The following is a 23,130-nucleotide window of genomic DNA, read 5'->3' on the forward strand; positions in this document are numbered from 1 at the left end:
TTTCCGACACATGAGGATTATTATAATGTAAGGAATCTGCGGCTAGAAGTCTATATCAGATATACCTCATACATACATACACATGCCAACTGGTCCCACCAGCTCACATTGTGTCATCAAGAAAACAGCCAGATTGCACAGCTACCTGGTAATTCTAAAAGCGGAGCTTGCCTTTCTGGCAAATATAGGGTTAGATTACGATGTAATGCACTTATGCACTTTAATGCATAACGTGATTTAAAGATTTAGAGAAGCAGTGGTAAAGGGGCAGACCAGGAAAGGTGGACAAATAGATAGGTGTAGATATGGAAATAGGTATAAAGCTAGATAGATAGATAGATACATATAAAGCTAGACAGACAGACAGACAGACAGACAGAGAGACAGACAGACAGACAGACAGACAGACACATAGATAGATAGGCAGACAGACAGACAGGTGTAGATATTTAAATATATGCAGATGGTTATAGATATATGTATAGATAGATAGGTAAGAGAGTTGAGAGAGGGCTCGTTAGAAATAAGTTTGTATCTACATATAAAAGGGGAGCAAGTGCATAACGGTAAGTGGGTGGCTGTGTGCACCCTGATGAGATGGGACTAGCTGCACATAAAAAGTAAAGTAGACAAAGATGACGGAGGCCAACAACAAATGGGCCACAGAGGCATTGGTGCTCACAGGTAAGAAGTGGTTATATGCACACAAGTAAGAAGGGCTAAATGCCTGCATTTGAAGTACAGAGCTGTACAGAGCTGGGCGGAAATTGTGTTAACCTAGGTGACATTAGGGTTTGGCGCACACAAAGTAGGTGGAGCCACGTGAGGGGGCTGGGTGACTCCAGATAATTCATTATGTCCAGTTTAAGTCTAGATATCTGTGTCAGGCTATATAGAAGCAGGTAATAAATAATAATAACAGTATAATAATAATAATTCCTATTTGTAAAGTGCGGACATATCACCCCCTTGGGGGTTTCAAGGCGCTGGGGGCCGTCACGAAGATTAAGTCAGCTATTGCCCAGTGTCACATGGAGGTGAGATGCCTCCGGGGATCAAACCCCGAGCCCCGCACTATGGAGTCAGTCGCTCTGGCCGCTGCGCCAAACCTCTGCCTCCAGGTGACAGGGGTTAAGCGGACACAGATGATAGCAAGCAAGATACCCAGGTGAGTGCCAAGTGTATATCGGTGAAATCAGCCTCCAGTCCTACAGCAATGTCCCCTAGCCTGCTTGATCATTCTGGTCCTGTTTGAAAGTGATTTAGTGTACTTCTTTCCATGCAAGGGCTAGCTTACTCCCTGCCTAGTCCCATTTAAAATAACTCTTAACATCCCTATAATTGAAGTAAACAGGCTGGAATAGAAGGTTGAGAAACTAAATCAAATTACCTGTTGATATCATTTCAAGAGCAGGAAGTAGCCCAATAAGCCGAGGAAGTCGCTGTGTTCCTCCTGCTCCAGGAAATATACCAAGGAGTACCTCTGTGAGACCAAGCTGGGCCTAAACCAGAGAATTGGGAAATACAACACAAATTAGATTAATGAATGATCATAATCTCCAGTCACACCATTGCCCATCATGTTATTTGAGCTATTAACCTTAAATGGGCAGCACAGAGATGTATAATTTGTTTCAGTGACACAGTACTAAGACCTAGCAACATGTACAACCGTGCCATTCAACGTCAAACAGCAAGCAACAGAATCTTTCAGCAAGATCACAGGTTGTTTATCGTTTGCATTGCAGAAGTTCATAAACTGAATCAGAAACAACAGCAAATAACTTACGAAAAACACAACCAGAAAACATCAAACAATCAATGACAAGTCTTTTCTTGAAGATGTCACCCTAGAAAGAAGATACACACAAAATCCAAATATATAAAAACATAAAAGGAGGACATCGACTTTTTTAGCTTGATTGTGTCTCGGTCAAAACAAAGAATGGCATCACAGTGTTACTTTAAACATACCACTGCTTACATTAGCACAAGTTATTGGAGTGCAGTGTTAGTAATTACACTTCGAGGGCTTTCACCCTTCAGCTTCCAGGGTAAATGTATAACGAACGATAGAAGCGGCGCGCGCGAAAGTCTGAGCCGAGCCATGGAGATGGAAAACCAGCAGTGCGAGATGTGGATCAATGCTGTAAACCCTGTAAACAAGACAGCACTGATGGCCTGGGTCAAAGAAACTGGAACCTCCCTGGTGCAGGTGAACGGTCAGCGGAAGTACGGCGGACCTCCCCCGGAATGGGCAGGCGCCCCCCCTCCTTCCGGTTCTGAGGTGTTCATTGGCAAGCTGCCTCAAGACATCTACGAAGACAAATTGATCCCCCTCTTTCAGACCGTGGGCAAACTATATGAATTCCGCCTCATGATGACCTTCAGCGGCCTGAACCGAGGCTTTGCCTATGCCAGGTACACCAGCCGGCGAAATGCCCAGTCTGCCATTGCTGCACTGAACGGCTACGAAGTGCAGAAAGACCACCGCATTGTCGTGTGTCGGAGCACCGAGAAGTGCGAGTTGTGTGTCGACGGCGTGCCCTGCCGCCTGGAGCAGGGGGAACTGAAAATGGCACTGCAGCAGCTGACTTCCGGAATTGAAGACCTCGCTTTGTACCCAAGCCCCACCAAGAAACGTGAACTTCTGGCTGTGGTCAAATATAACTCTCACCGAGCGGCAGCAATGGCCAAAAAAGTCTTAGTGGAAGGTATCATCCAGGAGCAGCTTCAATGTAACAGCTACAACCACATAGTGGGGACACAGGTCTCCTGATCCGCCCTGGATGAGATAAGAGGGTATCATCCAGGAGCAGCTTCAATGTAACAGCTACAACCACATAGTGGGGACACAGGTCTCCTGATCCGCCCTGGATGAGATAAGAGGGTATCATCCAGGAGCAGCTTCAATGTAACAGCTACAACCACATAGTGGGGACACAGGTCTCCTGATCCGCCCTGGATGAGATAAGAGGGTTCTCATTTTAACTTTTATGTATTTTACTCACGTGCACTTCACTTTGTTTTTGGTCCTGACGAAGTGCCAATGACCTACGGGCGATAGAGGCGCGAAACATGTTGACCTTGACTAGTGACACCCAGGCATAGTGGGCCTTGTGGGGTCAGTCATTTTTAAGCAGTACTTTTAACTGCCAAGGGTTACCTAGACAATCTTGTCGCTGCTTCCATACCCTTGATTTTATCACACTATCATGTTTGCACGTAATTGATTTACCCTCCCTTACCCTTCCCCACACACCTGCATGCAACATCCGGCTAATCCTCTAAAAGATCTCCGATAAAGTGACCCTTCGGGGACCCGTAGGGAATTGCAGCGCCGGCCCTACGAGGAGCAAAATTGCCCGATGATGAAGCATGACATCCTCCGGGGTGTGTGAGGGCAGCAGAGGATGTAGTATGTCTTTCCCTCTCCCATCAGGGTATTTTTTACCTAGGATTACTTTGCCCCATTCTTCCCTGTTTTTAATGTATGGGTGACTATTTGCACTCAGATACGTGGGTGACTTTTGCACCCTGGTATAGGAACTTTGTCCTCTTTTTGTGAACAGATTTGGTTTAGGAGCATGGACACTGGACCTTTATTGGCTCCTTGGTCCCCCCTCTCTTTTGTTGAATTAAATGTATAACGAACGCCAGAGAAACATTTTGAGCATGAATTTCTGTACTCAGAACAGTATGGTTTTTGAAGTCCAGTTGAGAATGGATTATAGACCAAGGATGTTAAGGGGGGAGGGAAACAGAACTGGGGTAGTAATAACAGGAGACCTGCCAGTCCTAAGCAGTTCCTTCATCGCCTTCTATTACAACTGTGAAGATTATACCCAATCATCCTCAGACTCGTGAAGTCGGAAAATGTTTGGACTTTGTCTGCTGGAAACTCAAGACTTGGTGAGTGTTCATCACTTAAAACAATGCTTGCAAACCTGAAACCCTAACCTGGAGGGACTGGAGATCCTTTCTGGCTGCCCTGACTGGGCTGTCAGAAATGGGTGATACACCAAAACCAGTGAGCAGCGTAAAAAGCTTGGAGCTACAATGGACTCTCCTCTCCCTCTCAAATGTCTGCTCGTGTTGACACATCTGTGCAGAATATTCAAGTTCCGTGGACTTTCTCAAATTGATAAGGCTTCTACAACTCTAGCTCTCTCTATACGTACTATTCATACGTGCATAAGGACACCATTGCAGATTTTATAAGCAGAATTCATGTTCACTTCTTCATGTAACAAACTAACTTTGGCATCCGGTGCAATTTTCATCACTGTTGGGCCTTTCTTCCTCGCCCTGGGACAGTCAATGATTACTGGACATTGCATGGCCATTAAGCACTTGGGACACAAGGCCTGGGATACTACTGAACTCTGATTACAATGGCCAAGTACTCCCTGGACCTGACTTTCCAAAGTTTTTTTGAGCAAAGAGTCAATACTTATTCCAAGAGGTAGCATTAGGTTTGAAAGTCAGATATAGTATGAAAAAGTAATCATACAAAAGTGTTATAGTCCTGCGAGGGTTATAGCTTTCTAAAAGGAGTACGCTTATATTTACACAAAGCAAATGATGTGGGGTGAATTAAGTAATGTACAACACTTTCAGTTAGCCAGTAATCTACACACTGGTTATGATCAGCAATGTTACTCAGTCCTAAAGCTGTTTATTCGCTGGTAACTACAAAGGTTACTACCAGATTTATCCCTTACACTGAAGCAATGACTGGTAACAATCTTTGAGGTGTTTGCCTTTAACTACTTTTCTCTGCAGCTTATGATTGAATGAGCAGTGCCTCAGAGATTGCACCCAAAATCCTAATAGCCCATCCCACTCTAAATGTGAACTGGGATTCCTAAAACCACTGGATAGGGCTGCTACTTTCTGCAAAGGAAAACTGCAAAAAGTCTCAAATCTCTGGTATCTTTGGTTAACTAGGTCTCTAAGATCTCAAACTGGTAAATGGGGTTATTTAATACAGTTCAGGATAAGAAATGACTCACCACTGGTGCCAAAGGAGAACACACCCAGAGGATCTAGGGTGAAAGGGTAATCCCTAAAGTTTGTCTTGTCTCAAAATAAGCATCTCTGGATCCCAGAAAGTGGGAGGAATGCTGTAGCCTTCTCACAGCCACATTCCATGAAAGCAATGGGTCATAAGTTGAAATGCTCAATGGCAGATATTTAGGGTGGCAGCAGAAGGCACAGTATTTCTGAATCTCTAGCATGTCCTTGGCTATGTTTTGCTTCATAGTTTCAGTGTATGCAGAGCCAGCTTGGATGATGACCTCCTAGAAGATGGATAGCTTCCATGTAGGTATTTTGTGTGAAAGGCTTTCTTAAAGTGAAAAAATATATTTTGCCTACCGGGCTGACTCCCAGTTAGTGCTGCAGAACTTGAATGTGAAGCCAAGGCAAAACATAGGTTTTAGCCCAACAGAAGCAGTACTCCTGGTTAACCGGAGACACCGGCAGAGAACCAGGGCACAAATAAAAGACTCTATCTTCCAATTCCAAGTCAAACAAAACTAAAGGAAAGCAACCTTGCAGGTTACTGACTGCATATCTCAATAAAAGGGTGAGGGACACACAGACACTGGCATCTGCTCTGGAAAGTCGCAGGCCAGGCCTACAAAGTGGAGTTGACTTACTGTCAGGTAGATAAGGAGACCTAGCTATCCAGGCAACCAAATCTGTTTCCCTTTGGTAGAGATTAAATGTTGATATCAGTCAGAAACCAAAATCGTGTTAAACCAACCAATCAATCAATCAATCAATCATAGACATTTATAGAGCGCACTACTTACCCGGAGGGTCTCAAGGCGCTTGGGGGGGGGGGGCAGGGGGGTGCTGCTACTGCTCGAACAGCCAGGTCTTGAGCTTCTTCCTGAAGGAGAGGTGGTCTTGGGTCAGGCGCAGGTCGGGAGGGAGGGAGTTCCAGGTCTTGGCGGCCCAGTAGGAGAAGGACCTTCCTCCTGTTGTCGTTCTTCGGATGCGGGGGACGGCGGCGAGGGCGTGACTGGTTGATCGGAGATGGCGTTTGGGAGCGTAGAAGTTGATGCGGTTGTTGAGGTAGCTCGGGCCTTGATCGTGTAGGGCTTTGTGTGCGTGGGTGAGGAGACGGAAGGTGATTCTCTTGTTGATGGGGAGCCAATGCAGGTCTCTCAGATGTCCGGAGATGTGGCTGTGTCGTGGGATGTCGAGGATGAGTCTGGCTGAGGTGTTCTGGATCCGCTGGAGTCTCTTCTGGAGCTTGGCGGTGGTTCCGGCGTAGAGGGCGTTGCCGTAGTCCAGTCGGCTGGTGACGAGGGCCTGGGTGACCGTCTTCCTGGTCTCGGTGGGGATCCACCGGAAGATCTTCCGTAGCATGCGCAGGATGTTGAAGCACGACGAGGAGACGGCGTTGATTTGTCTGGTCATGGAGAGGGAGGAGTCCAGGATGAAGCCCAGGTTGCGTGCGTGGTCTGTTGGTTTGGGAGCGGTGCCCAGGGCGGGGGGCCACCATGAGTCGTCCCAGGCGGAGGACGAGGAGCCCAGGATGAGGACTTCCGTCTTGTCCGAGTTCAGTTTCAGGCGGCTGGTCGTCATCCACTCGGCTACGTCTTTCATCCCTTCGTGAAGGTTGGCTCTGGCGGCGGCGGGGTAGTTGGTCAGGGAGAGGATCAGCTGGGTGTCGTCAGCGTAGGAGATGATGTTGAGGTTGTGTTGGTGTGCGATGGCCGCGAGGGGGCTCATGTAGACGTTGAAGAGGGTGGGGCTCAGCGAGGATCCTTGAGGGACGCCGCAGATGACTTCGGTGGCCTCTGACTTGTACGGTGGTAGGCGGACTCTCTGTGTTCTTCCGTCGAGGAAGGAGATGATCCATTCCAGTGCCTTCTCCTGGATTCCGACGTTGCTGAGGCGCTGCACAAGGGTGCGGTGGCAGACAGTGTTGAATGCCGCGGAGAGGTCTAGGAGGATGAGGGCCGCTGTTTCTCCGTTGTCCATCAGGGCTCGGATGTCATCGGTGGCAGCGATGAGGGCGGTCTCGGTGCTGTGGTTGGCTCGGAAGCCAGACTGTGAGGGGTCGAGGGATCCATTCGTCTCGAGGAAGGCGGCCAGCTGTTTGTTGACGGTCTTCTCGATGACTTTGGCTGGAAACGGGAGGAGCGAGATGGGGCGGTAATTCTTGAGTTCGGTGGGGTCCGCTGTTGGTTTCTTTAGTAGAGCGCTGAGTTCGGCGTGCTTCCAGCTCTCCGGGAAGGTGGCGGTGTCGAAGGAGGTGTTGATGATGTCCCGCAGGTGGGGTGCGATGACAGCGTCGGCCTTGTTGAAGACGTGGTGAGGGCAGGGGTCGGTCGGAGATCCGGAGTGGATGGAGTTCATCGTGCCGACGGTGTCTTCGGTGCTGATCGGAGTCCAGGCGCGGAGGGTGGTGGTGGGGGGCGGTGGTTCGGTCGTGGCGTGCGTCGGTTGAGTGCTGAAGCTGTTGAGTATGTCCGCGATCTTGTTGTGGAAGTAGGAGGCGAGGGAGTTGCAGAGGTCTTGCGATGGGGTGATGTCGTTGCTTCCGGCGTTGGGGTTGGAGAGCTCTTTCACGATGTTGAAGAGTTCCTTGCAGTTGTGTGCGTTGTTGTCCAGCCGGTCCTTGAATGCAGTTTTCTTGGTGGCGCGGATCAGTTGGTGGTGTTTCCGGGTGGCGAGCTTGAGGGTGGTCATGTTGTCCGGTGTTGGCTCCCTTCTCCAGGCTTTCTCGAGGGCTCGGCAGTTCTTCTTGGAGCTCGTGAGTTCGTCGGTGAACCATGGGGCCTTCTTGCTGCTGGGTCTGTTGGGCGGGGTCCTCAGTGGGGCGAGTTCGTCCGCGCAGTTGCTGATCCACTTCGTGAGGTTGTCGGCGGCCCGGCTGGGGTTCGCTGAGCTGGTGGGAGGGTGCTGGCTCAGGGAAGCGGCGAGCTGGTCGGCTGTGATCTTGTTCCAGCTTCTTCGAGCAACCTGTTGCTGGTGGTGGTGGGTCGTCGTTCTTCTGAAGGTGAAGTGGACGCAGCTGTGGTCCGTCCAGTGGAGTCCAGTGGCGTGGCTGAAGGCGATGTCTTTGCTGGATGAGAAGACGGCGTCGAGTGTGTGTCCGGCGAGGTGGGTGGGGGTGGACACCAGCTGCTTGAGTCCGAGGTTGGCGAGGTTGTCGAGCAGGGTGGTGGTGTTGCGGTCGTTGTTGTTCTCCAGGTGGAAGTTGATGTCCCCCAGGAGGATGTAGTCAGCGGAGGGGAGGGCATGCGGGCTGACGAAGTCGGCGATGTCCTCGCTGAATTGTGTGCGTGGTCCCGGGGGTCGGTAGATCAGGGTGCCTCTGAGGGTGGTCTTCGGGTCGGTGTGGATCTGGAAGTGTAGGTGTTCGGCGGTAGTCAGGGTGTCGTCGGTGTTGGTCGTGATGTGGATGGTGTCCCTGTGGATGATGGCGATGCCTCCTCCAGTCTGGTTGACGCGATCTCTCCGGGTGATCTTGTATCCCTCTGGGATGGCGATGTCGGGCGCTGAGGAGTCGTTCATCCAGGTTTCCGTGAGGAAGGCGACGTCAGGGGCTGTGGTGTCGAGGAGGTTCCAGAGTTCGATGGCGTGTCTGTGGACGGAGCGGGTGTTGAGCAGGATGCACTTGAGGTGGTTGCTGCTGGTGTTCGGCTTGGCGGGTGCTGGTGCGGGGCAGGTCCGGATGCAGGTGAACTTGCAGGCGTGGCAGCTGAAGGGTCCGTGGGTGCGTCTCGGGGTGGCTCGGTAGCATCCCGGGACTCGGCCGGTGTTGAGTGCGTTGAGGGTGGCGGCGGTGTACGTCCGGCGGGTGGGCTGGGGTCCTCGGGGGCCAGGGGTTCGAGCGCTGGGCGCGGTCCAGGCGCGGACGGGCGCAGACGGGCTTACCTTTGGCGCGCCCGCTGCGCGTTGGCCACTCTGCCATATGAGGAGAGTGGGGGGGCGGAGCGAGGGAGGGGCCGCTGGGAGGGGGAGCGGGGTGGCGAATGGGGATGGCAAGCGAGGGAAGGGGGCGGGGCCGCAGGGGGGGCAGCGGCGAGGAGGTGGCGGGAAACGCGGCCGGGGCTGGTCGAGGAGGGGGGAGCACTGGGGGCTAGGGAGAAAACAGGGGGGGGGGAGAAAAGCAAAATGGCGGCGAGGCAAGCAGGTGGCAGGGGGCACAGGAGCTCCGCGGACCAAGCGGATCTGGCGGTCAGGCCCAGCCAAGGGTACAGCTGGTGGCAGAAGGCACTGGAGATCCGTGGAAGCGGATCTGGCAGAGATGCGCAGGGCACAGGGCACAGCTCAGGGCAGAGGCGGCACCAGGGGACGGGCTCACTCACGGGGAGTGTGCTCGGGGGGTGACCTGCCCGGAGGTCAAACCACTACAGAACACTAGCGATACAGGCCTCTGGGATTTTTTCAAAGACAAGTAAAGCAGAATGGCCTTAATACTGAGTAAAGGGCCACCATATTGTGTGATATGGAATGTATTCTTGAAGGGAACACTATTCACAAAGCACAAATCACAGTGGATACACTACATCGTCCCTGACCTATAACAACTGCTCATTGGTACGTGAAAGACTACAACTATGGGGAGATTGAACACCTTTTACCTTTAGGGTCAGCTGGTGTAGGGTTATAAAGGCATGTGTCTACTGCTAGATAAGATCATAAAAGAGGCCCCAGAATATGAGCATAGATCGATTTTAGCTGCACAGCCAGTCAGTCCTGTGCTATTGTGGTGATCAGTTTAAAAGCAAGTATTTGCCAAATATGCAATATCTACTGGAGGAAGAGATTAGAGTTCGTAAAAAAAAAAGACCAGAAGGGCATAAGTATCAAGCTGACCACAGTGAACAAAAAAAATCGCCCCTTCAATCGAGCACAAAAAATATTCAACTGTTCCATATGGTTGGACTTGAAGAAATTAGAAACAGAGGTGCAGAAAAAACAATGAATGACATGATGTCGAAACAGCACTTCTCATTAGTGAAAGGACAATATTTGGATATAAGACTGGTCCCAGTGTGGTAAATAAATAAATAATACCCTATTTTTGACTAGACTTATAGCATAACAGATAGCTCAATAAATAAGAGTCAAGATTCGAGGTAGTAGGAGTTTCTGCAGGTTTATTACAGCATAAGGACAGGATCAGGACAACCTGCATAGGGTGACCCAGCAGCTGCTGGGGCTAGGTCTGGGATGAGCGCGCTAACATTTAATAACAACATTGACTTATATACATAGCGCAAACACATAGCATTACATTGCAGTAGGCGTAACAGTGGGTGGAGCAGAAGGCGTGACGTGTAACAGTCGCGAGAGATAACAGTAGAAAGAGGTGTAACTGGGAGTTTACTTAGACATGTGATGTAGAACGTAACAGAATATGTCATGAATGGGCGGACACATAGGAGGGGGCTACCTAAGGAGCCGGGACCTCTAACCTAATGGTGCGCGAAAACTGGCAATGACGTATTACTAGGAGAAGCTGGGGGCTACGAACTCTGTGCTAGGAGCAGAGACTAGAGTCTGGAGGGTCGGAGCGACATGTACCTAAACCCTATCTGGTATCTAATGTTTAGGGAACATGTTGATATAAACTAGAAGTCATGAGGGGAAAGGCTAACTGACTCTAAGACTGGACCATGCATTATTCTACATGTAGTGCGTGATGAAGAATATTAAATGACCATTAAATACAGTATTTCTCTAACGTGGAGACGAGAAGGCTAGACAATGACGGAAACTATTGATGCAGTTCAGTAGCTTAGGAATGCAGAGGAGGAGGACTGAACTGATAGCTGGAACTATAACATACTTTTGGCAGACTCAGAGGCAGAGCCGGGCTGCACCGGGCACTGCGAGGCAGGAAGTAAGTGAAAGGTCGAGGATACAGGTGGGGGCTGTATCGCTCCTCAGCGAGGCTTTCAGGAGACAGGAGCTGAATCCAGGGTCCGGGCCCTCTTGAGGCCTAGAAACGGGGACTTTATAATGGAATAACGTGCACACTGAGAAACGTGGCAACATTACTTTACATAGGCCTGATATTCGTAGTATTCACGAGGACTGGAAACTAACATATTAGAGGTGGACACAACTGTAATTGCGTCTTCAATCAGAAATGGGGAATAACATATGCATATTGATCATGCACACATAACACATGATGGATGAGGCGTAGGGACACAGAACATGGCAAAATTTACTTTTCCACATTCCCTCCTTGTCACTACGTTTCCATCAGGAAACATCAATATTCATGATACCGTCTATCATTTCATACAGTACCATTTGCTCGTCTCGAATTGTCTTGGAACGGGATTTAGAACGGGGCTTGGGACTAGGAATACAAGAGGTAGCACACATGCTGCAAATCGCAGGGCCACATTGTATACAGAGGCAGCAGCTAAATATGATCGCTACTGCAATACCTAGGAAGGACAGGACTTTCCATCCCCATGCGGAAATTATATTCCAGAACCAACCGGACCATGTCCAGGTGCCTGGATCTTGATGTAACAGATGGGCAATTTTATGGAGTCTGGTTATAGCTGAATAAACAGACGGCGCGTTATTTGGAATGAAAATGCAACAACTGGATCCGAGAATTCTACAGGCCCCGCCCCTATCGGCCAGTATGACGTCAAGGACGAGACGATTCTGTAAAACGACAATTCTCATAAAGGATTGCTCTTCAGTTAAGTTACCTAGAGCGGAGGCAGTCTCATCTACTACAGCTTCAAGGGTTCTTGTTAACCTACGAATTAGCTTACTATTTACAACTGTACCTAAATAAGGGAAAACACCTTTATCTATATCAATGAATTGCTCTGCGGCGGTTTCAGTATAATCGACAATCGGGAGATTTCTCTTGTGTCTAGTGTGTACTAAGAAAGAATTCCTATGATAGTCAGGTGGGGCTAGAAAAACAGGTGGCAGTAGGAAGGCAATGTAACAGGTTCCCTCCCAATCGAGGGGCAAACGGACATATGCAGTTTGACCACAAACAAAATAAGAATGACGTGAAGCTATAAAAATAGATTTCCTACTGTCACTATACTGGATAACAGTAGTACATTCACTATGACCTATATGTACAGAACCATAACTACGGACACATAATTCGCCTTTGACTGGTAGTACTGAAATAGCGGGTGAGTCTGGAGTAGTATCAGACTGAACATTCAGAACCATGAAATTCGACGAATAATTTCCTAAATTATATACTTCATTTTCTAGATCTAAACCTGTTCTATGGGGGAAACCTTGCTTGTCTGGGAAACATGTACTGTTAAGAAAAGACATATCTGTTGAGGATGACGTTAGCGTGGACCATGCTCCACACGAACCATTGTGTGAAAATGGATAAGGAAAAAGTGGCAGAACTCCCTTCGGTGTCTGGAAAGGGGGGAGTCGACCACACACCCAACAATTAGTGGCATTGCTGGTCTGGTGTGAATAATGTAACATACGGATGAATGTGTTATTACGCATGGCGAGGCGGTATGAATATTCGTGAGGAGGCAGATCACTAAACGTGTGCTCTACTGTAGCATGAGCAGACATATTTACATGAGGAACTGGAAAACACAGATAGAAAGCATAACTGGTGCAGGAAATCATTATGCTAAGAAACAATATGAAACTTAGAAAAACGATGCATTGAAGTGAACTTCGACTGACTCTCTCACTATGGGGGTCTATTTTATACATGTCAGAAACAGTCTAACCGTTTCACCTAGGGGAGGACTTATACAATCAAACTGGCTGACTTATTAGACCTGAGCTTTAACTTATACTCCTGTTGCGGAGTTTTCTCTAACAAGGGAGGGGTTGTAATAAAGTCTGGTGCGGGACAGTCCTTTAAAACAATGTTCTGGCAATCCTTCGAATCCTGGGAAATGTTCTTGGCAATGTCTTTGAAGTCTGGACTCGGTCCTTTGAAAAGTTTTACATGAGAAAGGTGGACCCACCCCTTCCTGCCTTCCAACTTGACGGCAGTTCGGGTGGTCAAGAGGACCTGACGTGGCTCCTTCCAACGTGGTTCCAGCGGACTTGATCTGTCAAAATTTCTGATCATCACCAAGGATCCTGGAACGATCGCGTGCGGTGCCACCTCGGTATTGTCTGGAAATGCGGCGGCAACCTGTGAACGACATGAGTTGAGGGCAGACATCAAGGAAGCTAGGTAATCTGTCAGCATATTACATGAAACATCGGTAATACTTCGGGGTCTAGGAGTACCCCACATGTTAGGGGGGCGGCCGAAAACGACCTCATACGGGGACAGACCTGATCTGGAATGTGCGACCATACGCATGTAAAACAGAGCGACTGGCAAAGCTACTAACCAGTCCACACCCTTGTCTTTACAGACTTTTGCAATGCGGATTTTCAGAGTCTGATTATGTCTCTCTACGAGACCGGCTGCTTCAGGATGGCGTACACAATGGAACTTCCACTGGTACCCTAACAACAGGGAAACGTGTCTCATGAGTTCGGATGAGAATGGCTGACCGTTATCAGAATATACGACTCTAGGGAGTCCGTATCTAGGGAAAAATTCACGAACCAGCTGCTTGGCAGTGGTCGCGGCTGTGTAATCTGGGACTGGATATGCTTCTGTCCACCTGGACAAAGCGCATACAACTACAAGGACATACTTGAAACCTCGACATCGCTCCATCTGAATATAATCCATCTGGAGGACCTCAAAAGGGTGGTCAGGGGGCTGGAAACCACCTTGTTCCACCGGGACACTTTTACCTGGATTAAACTGACAACATATCATACAGGTACGGACTTTCTGCTTGGCTGCAGCTCGTAAATGCTTGTTGAACCAAATGTTCTGGATACTGTCTAACATAGCTTTTTCTCCTAAATGTGCTGGGCTATGTGCGGTGTTGATAATGACTTGAACCATAGAATCGGGGAGAAACCATGTGGCTCTACCCTTCGTTAACCATCCTTGATCTGTCTGGACCCCTCCTTGTACAGACCATTTCTTGATTTCATCGGGAGTAGCATGTGACTGAATATCTATGACATCTTGTGTAGGGTCCTTAACTGTCATGCATGTAGTCAGATCTGGAATATGCGTCATGTTTACTGGAATGTCTGGAGTCTGTGCTGTAAGCTTGGCTGTGCGGTCTGCTAGATCATTACCTTGGGAAATAATGTCAGTGACTTTCGTATGTGCTTTGCATTTCATGATAGCAATAGATGTCGGTAAATGTATGGCATCTAACAGAGCTTGAATAAGGGGACCATGCTGAATCTTGGTTCCATGAGAAGTCATAAAACCTCTCTCCTGCCAGAGCACTCCGAAGTCGTGTACAACTCCGAATGCGTAACGTGAATCTGTGTAAACATTAACCTTCAGGTTCTTGGCGTGTATACAGGCTTGTGTCAGAGCGACTAGCTCTGCTGCTTGAGCGGACAGAGTATCAATACGGTGTGTTTCAATAACTTCAGTGTCAGTAGTCACTGCATACGCGGCGACTAGTTCTCCTGTACTAGTTCTCATACATGAACCGTCCACATAAAGTGTCAGGTCAGGATCTGGTAACGGAATGTCTGTCAGGTCTTGTCTTGGCTTTGTCGTAATGTTAACTACTTCCACACAATCATGTGTGTCTGGATTTGAACTAACTGACGGTAACAGTGTAGCAGGATTCAGAACGTTGCAGCGTCTAATTTCTATGTGTGGCTGGAACAGTGTCAATTCATAACCTGTTAAACGTGCAATTGTCAAGTGCTGAGTTTGTGTTCGGTTTAAAAGAACTTCTACTGAATGTGGAACTTGTACTGTCAGGGAATGTCCTAAAACTATGGAATCACTTTGTCTGATAGCTAGTGCTGTGGCTGCAACTGACTTGAGGCACGCAGGCAACGCCTGGGCGACTGGATCTAATGTGCTCGAAAAATAAGCACAGGGCTTGTATTGACCTGCTTGATCTTGTGTGAGAACAGATAATGCTGTACCTTCGCGTTCTGTAACGAAAAGTGTAAAAGGCTTACTGTAGTTCGGTGTAGCTAGAACTGGAGCTTGGCATAGGGCTTTCTTTAACTCGTTGAAACTAAGTGTATGGTCAGATGTCCAAGGGAGGACAGTCGATACGGCTGCCTCCTGTGTCGTTAACTGTATCAGTGGCTTGGCTAGAAATGCATACTGGGGAATCCATTGTCTACAATAAGAAGTAAGGCCGATAAAAGCACGTACCTCCTTCTGGGTTCTGGGCTGGGGAAGATTCGCTATTAGCTGGATACGGTCGGGTGTCAACTGCCTACCCCTCTTGGACAGCAAGTGTCCTAAGTATACCACTTGCTGGACACAGAATTGAAGCTTTGAAGGTGACACCTTGTGCCCCATCTCGGCTAGAAAATACAGAACTGTAAGTGATGCTCGCTCGCAAGCACGTTCAGAACGGGCTGTGATCAGTAGATCATCGACATACTGGAGCAGGGCAGTGTCAGTTGGCATGTGAATGTTGTCTAGTTGTCTCTTGAGTGCTTGACTGTAAATACTAGGGCTTTCTGTGAAACCTTGAGGAGCGCGTGTAAACATATAGCTCCTTCCATTTAAACAGAATCCGAAAAGAAACTGGCTGTCTGGATGAATTGGAACACTAAAAAATGCATTCTTGAGGTCAATAACAGTGAAAAACATGGCTTCGGAATCAATGGCAGTTAACAGGGAAGAAATGTCTGGAACAACTGGGTACTGAGGAATTATACATTTGTTAAGCTCTCGTAAATCAATCACTAATCGATATACTGGGGGTGCATTTGGATCAGTACGTTTCATGACTGGAATGATCGGAGAATTGCATACATTGGAGTCAGTTTCTACAACTACTCCCTGAGCCATGAGCTCGTCAATAATTTTGGATAAGGCTGCTACAGCCTCAGGTGGCAATCTGTACTGCCTGATTCGGGGTAACACTACACCTGGTTTGAGAGTCACACGATAGGGTGTGATTTGCATGTAACCTACATCAGTTGGACCTTGCGCCCATAAATGCTGCGGAACATTAGACAATCTTGAATCAAAATCTCGTAATACATAGTGACCCTTAAAGTCACGTAGGAACAGACGTATTCCCTCTGGGGAACAGCAAATAACTGCACCTAACTCTTTCAGTGTCTTAATACCTAACAGATTTTCTGGACATGACTTAGTAAGTAACAGATCAGTAGTACGGGACAATGGACCTACTTCTAAGGTAACTGGCTTAGATATTTCATTAACGATGGGTTTTCCTGAAAATCCAAGGGAAACATTTCTTGAGCCTGAGAGCGGAGCCCCTGGAACTTCGGCGTGACTAATTGTGGTCCTACTTGCCCCTGTATCGATCAGAAACTTTCTGTCTTTCCCTAATACTTGGCTATGAACATAGGGACCTTCTTGGTCTACAGGTATCTCGATGAGAGGCAAGCCTACCTCCCTCTCTAGGCTGTTTCATGAATATGACTGGTACTCTGGGTACTCGGACTGTGCATACTGGTACATCTGCGATGTAACGTGCTGTGTTGCAGCAATAGGCTGCGGTACTGTAACTGTCTGTTGTGCATTCTGTGACTGAGGAGTCTGTGAAACTTGTTCTTGTCTAGGCGGACGTGGTCTTTCTTTAGTCTTACCAGTAGCTATGTTGTGTTTCAGAACTGCACACTCGTTTATAAAATGACCTGGCTGTTTACAATAGTTGCAGTTCCCTTTAACGGGAGCCGCAGGATGACTGGCTTGAATCGGACCCCTCTTCTGACTGTCTTGAGGAATAGATTGCGCAACTAGTACTTTCATTTTCGTGTCTTTCATACGTTTTCTTTCGTGTTCTTGCTCTTCTCTGATTCTATTCTGGTGATACTGAAGCATCTGGAGCATCTGGGACGGAGTATTTGCTTGCCAGGTGCTTTCGACTTTCAAAACTCGGTTTTTAATTTGTGGACTTGAATTCTCGACTAATTTGGTAACGAAAAGATGAGGGTATGACTCACTACTTGTCTTGAGACCACTATTAATACTGAAACATTTCTCAAATCTAGAATAAAAATCACTAATATCCTCATCTTGTTTCTGTTTACAGGCTGAGATTGCATCCCAGTCTTCTTTCCTAGTTGTCAATAATCTGGGTAAAACTTGAATCAATAATTCTGGTAACTCTTTACATTTATCTCCAAGACCGGTACCTGGTACTCGTGCCTTGTCTTCAGCTTCTAGAGCTGTCCAATCTATCTTTTTCTCTCCCACCTCCCATTCTTTTTCCTTTAACTTTTCATACACCCCTGCGGGTAGCAGAACCTTTAACATTTTAATGATATCTGGGTACGTGTATTCTCCCATACGGAGCATGTCTTTTAATTCTCTATGGAACCCTGCTGGATCTTTGTCATGACAGGGAATTAGCTTTTTCATTTCGAGGAGTTCCATCTTTGAAATCGGAGTGTATACAAACACTCGTCGCATATCGCCACCCGCCCCTTGGACTGGGTGGACTTCTCGTAACGGATTCTGTCTGTCTATGTAGAATGGTTTACTTTCTGGGGGTGAGACATGAACAAAATGCGGGTTCAGGAACGTTCTATACTTGTGGCGCTGTTCTAGAATAACACTAATTAAATCGGTACCTAGACCTCTCCATTTATACTGGAGTAACTCGTTCAGGATATCATGTAACGGGCCTGGATCAGAATGTTGACCCTCATACAGAGTAATGAGGTGCTGGATCATATACATACCCACCAGTCGTTGCTCGGCTGGGGGCAGTTTCAGAAACATTTGTGCCACTATTTCGTCTGGAAAAGTGGTAGAATCAGTAATCCATCGGACTGCTGATCGGGCTAGTTCTTGTTCATGCATGGTGCTTAACTCGCTATAACCGACTCGTGATTTCAGAATGTGATCGGTAGCTTGAAATACTTGTTCTAGAGAAACTTGTTCTGGTGCTGGATGATGAAAAACAGACTTGGGTTCTAGGCGTAAATGGCGATCTGGAAATCTGGACTTTCCTACATACGCTATTCTGGCGGGATTCTCGTCTTCCTCTTCAGGATCAGAGATACTTTCTTTCTCGCTTACTTGTGCTGCTTTACGCTGTTCGTGTAACCTTATTATTTCTTTACGAATTTTCTTGTACATACTTTCCATGGCACTAATGGTCTTGTGCTTACCCTCGGCTATATTATCACTCCACCTTGTCAGGATTCTCATTTCGGCGGGATCTTTAGACGGGTAATCTTGTTCTCTTATTAGACAATTGATCAGGAACTTTAATATCATGAGCTGAATCTCGGCTTTCCTTTGAGACATAATCTCGCCAATACTTTCTGGATCATCCCCTGTACGGATGAAACGATATATTCTGTCTAGATCTTCTTTCATATTCGGTAAGGTGACTAGATACTCGGTCACCCTTCTTACGCGTACGGAATATAAAACCATATTATACTCGCCTGGGACTGCGTCATAGACACATTCGGCAAGGGCTTGTCTGATTTCTGTAACAGACTTATTACTTTTAGGAGTACGCTGTGATGCTTGAGCATGTAATTCGAGTGCTGATAAACGCTTGTGTGGCGGCGGGGTTTGAGGAGGACCTCCTCCTGCGGCCCCTAGACTAGAATCGTCGACTGACATTCTTCGTGCTTGCAGGGTCGGTAATTGTAACGTGGGCTGAACTTGTATGGCAGGCTGACCCGGGGGTACCGCAACAGGTACTCCGGTGCCTGGAGGAACGGGAAGTGCCTGATTTACAGGGACGGGCGGAGCGCGAACAGGATTTGCATATTCTGGAACTGTGTCGTCCAAATAGGACGAAATAAAAATATCAGCTGCGGTCGGTTTGTGACGTAGCTTGGTCGGAACTAATGGTGGCGGGAAATTACTGGGTGCCTCTGGGGTCGCTTTTGGCAAGCCTTCGGCAAGGAGAGGATACATACCCTTAATAAGGGCATGCCTCTGTCTATCTGACTGTTCGGCTTTGACTTGTTCACCTATCTCGATTAATTCTCTTTCTTGGGCTCGTTCTTGGGATTCTCTACTTAACTCTGACTTTCTGACTTCCTTTTCCGTTCTTCTATGCGCTTCCTTACGCCATAACTCGATGGCATCTTTCTGTGACTGTCTGGCTTTCTTTTTCCATAATGCTTCTTCTACTCGCATGATACATTCGGCATCCCATGTACCCGATACGGGCCATCTATACTTTTCTTCTAACTGTTTGGTATATTCTACCCATAAATCTAGATACAATATGGCGCTTATGCCATGTTTCTGATACATAAAGTGACCTGGACTGTCCCTAGGCGGAACAGGAACTGCTGCTTCCAGCAGACCCTTTCTAGTTTTTAACTGACGTAACTTGGAAAAGAGCGGCATTCTAAACTTGAATCGGAACACAATACAATACACGAAAAACACTAACAATTGGGAAAACAATTCAGGCATACCACGACATTGGAAATACATTAAACAACATTATAAATAACAGTTCGAACAGAATACTACCTGAAAATACTGAAAACAGAAACAGAACAGAATTCTCGAGAACGGAACAGACTAGAATTACTGGATGCACTGCTATAACAGTACGGAACATACCGGTCCCATAAAGGAACACATCAAGACCCGTATCCACCTAGGTGAATACTTCGTTTGTGGGCTTGGGTACCACCAACCCACGGACCAGGAGTCAATTTAGACTGACCCTGTCTAGACACTACCCCAGCAATGGTACTCACCGGGCAGCACGGAACGGAAGGCCTCGGACGGGACTGGACTACGACGACGAACTTCGGGCTTCGGACTTCAGTTACGGGTGGACCTCCGGATACCTCGGACCTTGGACTCTCGGCTTGGGCTCTGGTCGGGACTCGCCGCGTTCCTCCACCGTCTCGTTCGGATGCTGGACCGCCTCCTCCGTCTCCTCCGTGGGCCTGAGGGATACTTGAAGCAGAAATATCTGCACTTGGCCAGTATGGTTCCGTCACGACTGCAGAGGGTCAGGGGGTCGGCGTGGCTTCACCGACGCGTGGGGAAAGGGCAAGTCCCTATTCGGGCGCCATTATGTGGTAAATAAATAAATAATACCCTATTTTTGACTAGACTTATAGCATAACAGATAGCTCAATAAATAAGAGTCAAGATTCGAGGTAGTAGGAGTTTCTGCAGGTTTATTACAGCATAAGGACAGGATCAGGACAACCTGCATAGGGTGACCCAGCAGCTGCTGGGGCTAGGTCTGGGATGAGCGCGCTAACATTTAATAACAACATTGACTTATATACATAGCGCAAACACATAGCATTACATTGCAGTAGGCGTAACAGTGGGTGGAGCAGAAGGCGTGACGTGTAACAGTCGCGAGAGATAACAGTAGAAAGAGGTGTAACTGGGAGTTTACTTAGACATGTGATGTAGAACGTAACAGAATATGTCATGAATGGGCGGACACATAGGAGGGGGCTACCTAAGGAGCCGGGACCTCTAACCTAATGGTGCGCGAAAACTGGCAATGACGTATTACTAGGAGAAGCTGGGGGCTACGAACTCTGTGCTAGGAGCAGAGACTAGAGTCTGGAGGGTCGGAGCGACATGTACCTAAACCCTATCTGGTATCTAATGTTTAGGGAACATGTTGATATAAACTAGAAGTCATGAGGGGAAAGGCTAACTGACTCTAAGACTGGACCATGCATTATTCTACATGTAGTGCGTGATGAAGAATATTAAATGACCATTAAATACAGTATTTCTCTAACGTGGAGACGAGAAGGCTAGACAATGACGGAAACTATTGATGCAGTTCAGTAGCTTAGGAATGCAGAGGAGGAGGACTGAACTGATAGCTGGAACTATAACATACTTTTGGCAGACTCAGAGGCAGAGCCGGGCTGCACCGGGCACTGCGAGGCAGGAAGTAAGTGAAAGGTCGAGGATACAGGTGGGGGCTGTATCGCTCCTCAGCGAGGCTTTCAGGAGACAGGAGCTGAATCCAGGGTCCGGGCCCTCTTGAGGCCTAGAAACGGGGACTTTATAATGGAATAACGTGCACACTGAGAAACGTGGCAACATTACTTTACATAGGCCTGATATTCGTAGTATTCACGAGGACTGGAAACTAACATATTAGAGGTGGACACAACTGTAATTGCGTCTTCAATCAGAAATGGGGAATAACATATGCATATTGATCATGCACACATAACACATGATGGATGAGGCGTAGGGACACAGAACATGGCAAAATTTACTTTTCCACACCAGAACTATGAAATGGAGAATATATTGCTTATAAGAAAATATGAATAGGACTGGTCCAGAGGGTCCCACTTGGATTATTATCTGAAATAAGGAGCGACAATCATACTCAAATGTAATGAGGGAGTACAAACTTGAAACAGTTGAAATTCAGAGCAATAAATAAAACCCATAAGGAGTTCAAAGTCTAACCAAAGAGTAACCATGGTATGGTTTTATGGAATTTGGGACATTGTGTGTTACGAATAATTTAATTTACATTGATCGAATTTAAATATGTTTGGTTTATGTTCTCTAGAACAGGTAATTTCTTTAAAGGAAGACTGGGGACTAACTGTAATCAAGACTCTATTGGAAGTTGAAACGTGTTTCCTCTTTTGTGCCTATAAAACCCCCTTTTTTAATTGCAATGAAAACTGAGTGAGTGCATCTGTGTTTGAATCAAGAAACTGTAGAATTATGTTTTATCTACATCTATATGGAAAATGTTACACACCCTGTAAGCATCTGGTTGTGGCATGCAGTGTTGTAGATTCACATTTTGTGCATACTCCTGCCATCTAGTGTTGGGTCCAGATGTGTGCAGGCTGTTTTTCTTAGAAGAAGTCTTTTGAGTCACGAGGTAGAGCCACTCCTCCTCTTGGTGATAATACTCATGGTGATTGGCTCCATTGTTAGATTGTCTTCCCGCACTGCGGGTGAGGACGGAGTGTAAAACAAAGTGATAAGAAAAGAGATGCCCATGTATAAGAGGAAGGACATATATTAGAAGAAAACTGCAACAGCATTAGGTGTCCAGGGAAGAGGGTGGTTGTATGTGAATCTACAGCATTACATGCCACAAACCGATGCTTACAGGACACATAACATTTTCTATTCAAGGCATGTGCGGCTGTAGATACACATCGTGTGCATAGACTGTAAAGCCGTCCTGCACAACAGAGGTGGCTAACCTGTGGGTGTTGCAGTTGTTTGGAAAAGTGTACATAGCACTGCCAGACGCACATTATCTTATTGGCGAGCTATAACATGTACACTGTAGTGTTTACTGAAAGTGTGTGGTGTAGTCCAAGTAGCTGCTTTACATAAGGCAGTTGCTGGTATATTCCCCAGAAAGCCAATAGATGCTCTTTTATTTCGACTGGACTGTGATCTAAGACGAGCAGGTAAAGATTTTTTAGCTTTAGCATTACATGTTTGAATGCATCTAACTATCCCTCTGGCAATAGCTGTTTTGGATATAGCCTTTCCTTTATCAGTTAGGGAAAAAGCAACAAAAAGTTGTTGAATCTTTCTAAAAGTTGTTCTATCAATGTAGTACATGAGGGCTCTCTTGACTTCTAAAATATGGAGCTCCTGCTCCACGACGGAGTCTGGTTGTGGAAAAAAGATAGGTAGGTTGATTTTTTTTTTTAAACATATTGTTATTGACATTTTGCATCATGTAGCGATTCATCAGAGCACATTTACATATATTTATATCATAATGCATTGTTATTTGCGCAGTTATTAGTCGAGTTTCTTGTCACTATTAAGGTCTTTCTACTGAGAATTGCTGAATATAACTGGGGGGAAAAACTGGGGGGGTCCTCATGGAATACCGGGTACAGGTGTCAAATGAGGTCTTCGGGAAGCATGTGCTCCGGTGAATGGTGGTTCTGCGAGTTACCAGGGGCGAGGAGGGGGAGAGGGGACCTGTGGTCGGTGTAGCTCCGGGGGTCCGACTTACAGTCGAGTCGCATTGCCTGGAACTAATACCTAAAGAAGACAGGTAGGTTGATTGATTGATTGATTGAGGTGGAAATCACCTTTGGAAGGAATTTGAGGTTGTTGCAAAGGACAACCCAGTCTCTATGGAGTTGGAAGAA

General features: G+C 47.1%; 2 protein-coding genes across 3 annotated transcripts in view; one reads left to right on the plus strand and one right to left on the minus strand.

Annotated features, from left to right (window-relative positions):
- LOC144822683 (peroxisomal bifunctional enzyme-like) overlaps positions 1-23,130 on the minus strand; it is a 465,075-nt gene that overhangs the window by 233,425 nt on the left and 208,520 nt on the right. For both annotated transcript variants that reach the window (XM_078680458.1, XM_078680457.1), the window contains exon 5: positions 1,391-1,502. In XM_078680458.1, the coding sequence (XP_078536584.1) occupies positions 1,391-1,502 (112 nt within the window). The remainder of the gene's footprint in view (positions 1-1,390; positions 1,503-23,130) is intronic.
- Positions 2,108-2,779, plus strand: LOC144825291 (dead end protein homolog 1-like). Its single transcript, XM_078684121.1, has one exon. The coding sequence runs from the start codon at positions 2,108-2,110 to the stop codon at positions 2,777-2,779; it is 672 nt and encodes a 223-aa protein (XP_078540247.1).

Source organism: Lissotriton helveticus, chromosome 3_1 (assembly GCF_964261635.1).
Source record: "Lissotriton helveticus chromosome 3_1, aLisHel1.1, whole genome shotgun sequence".
Lineage (NCBI taxonomy): Eukaryota > Metazoa > Chordata > Amphibia > Caudata > Salamandridae > Lissotriton > Lissotriton helveticus.

Bases quoted from the DNA above. Each gene is read 5' to 3' on its own strand.
- LOC144825291 (XM_078684121.1), top strand. From the start codon at position 2,108: ATGGAGATGGAAAACCAGCAGTGCGAGATGTGGATCAATGCTGTAAAC.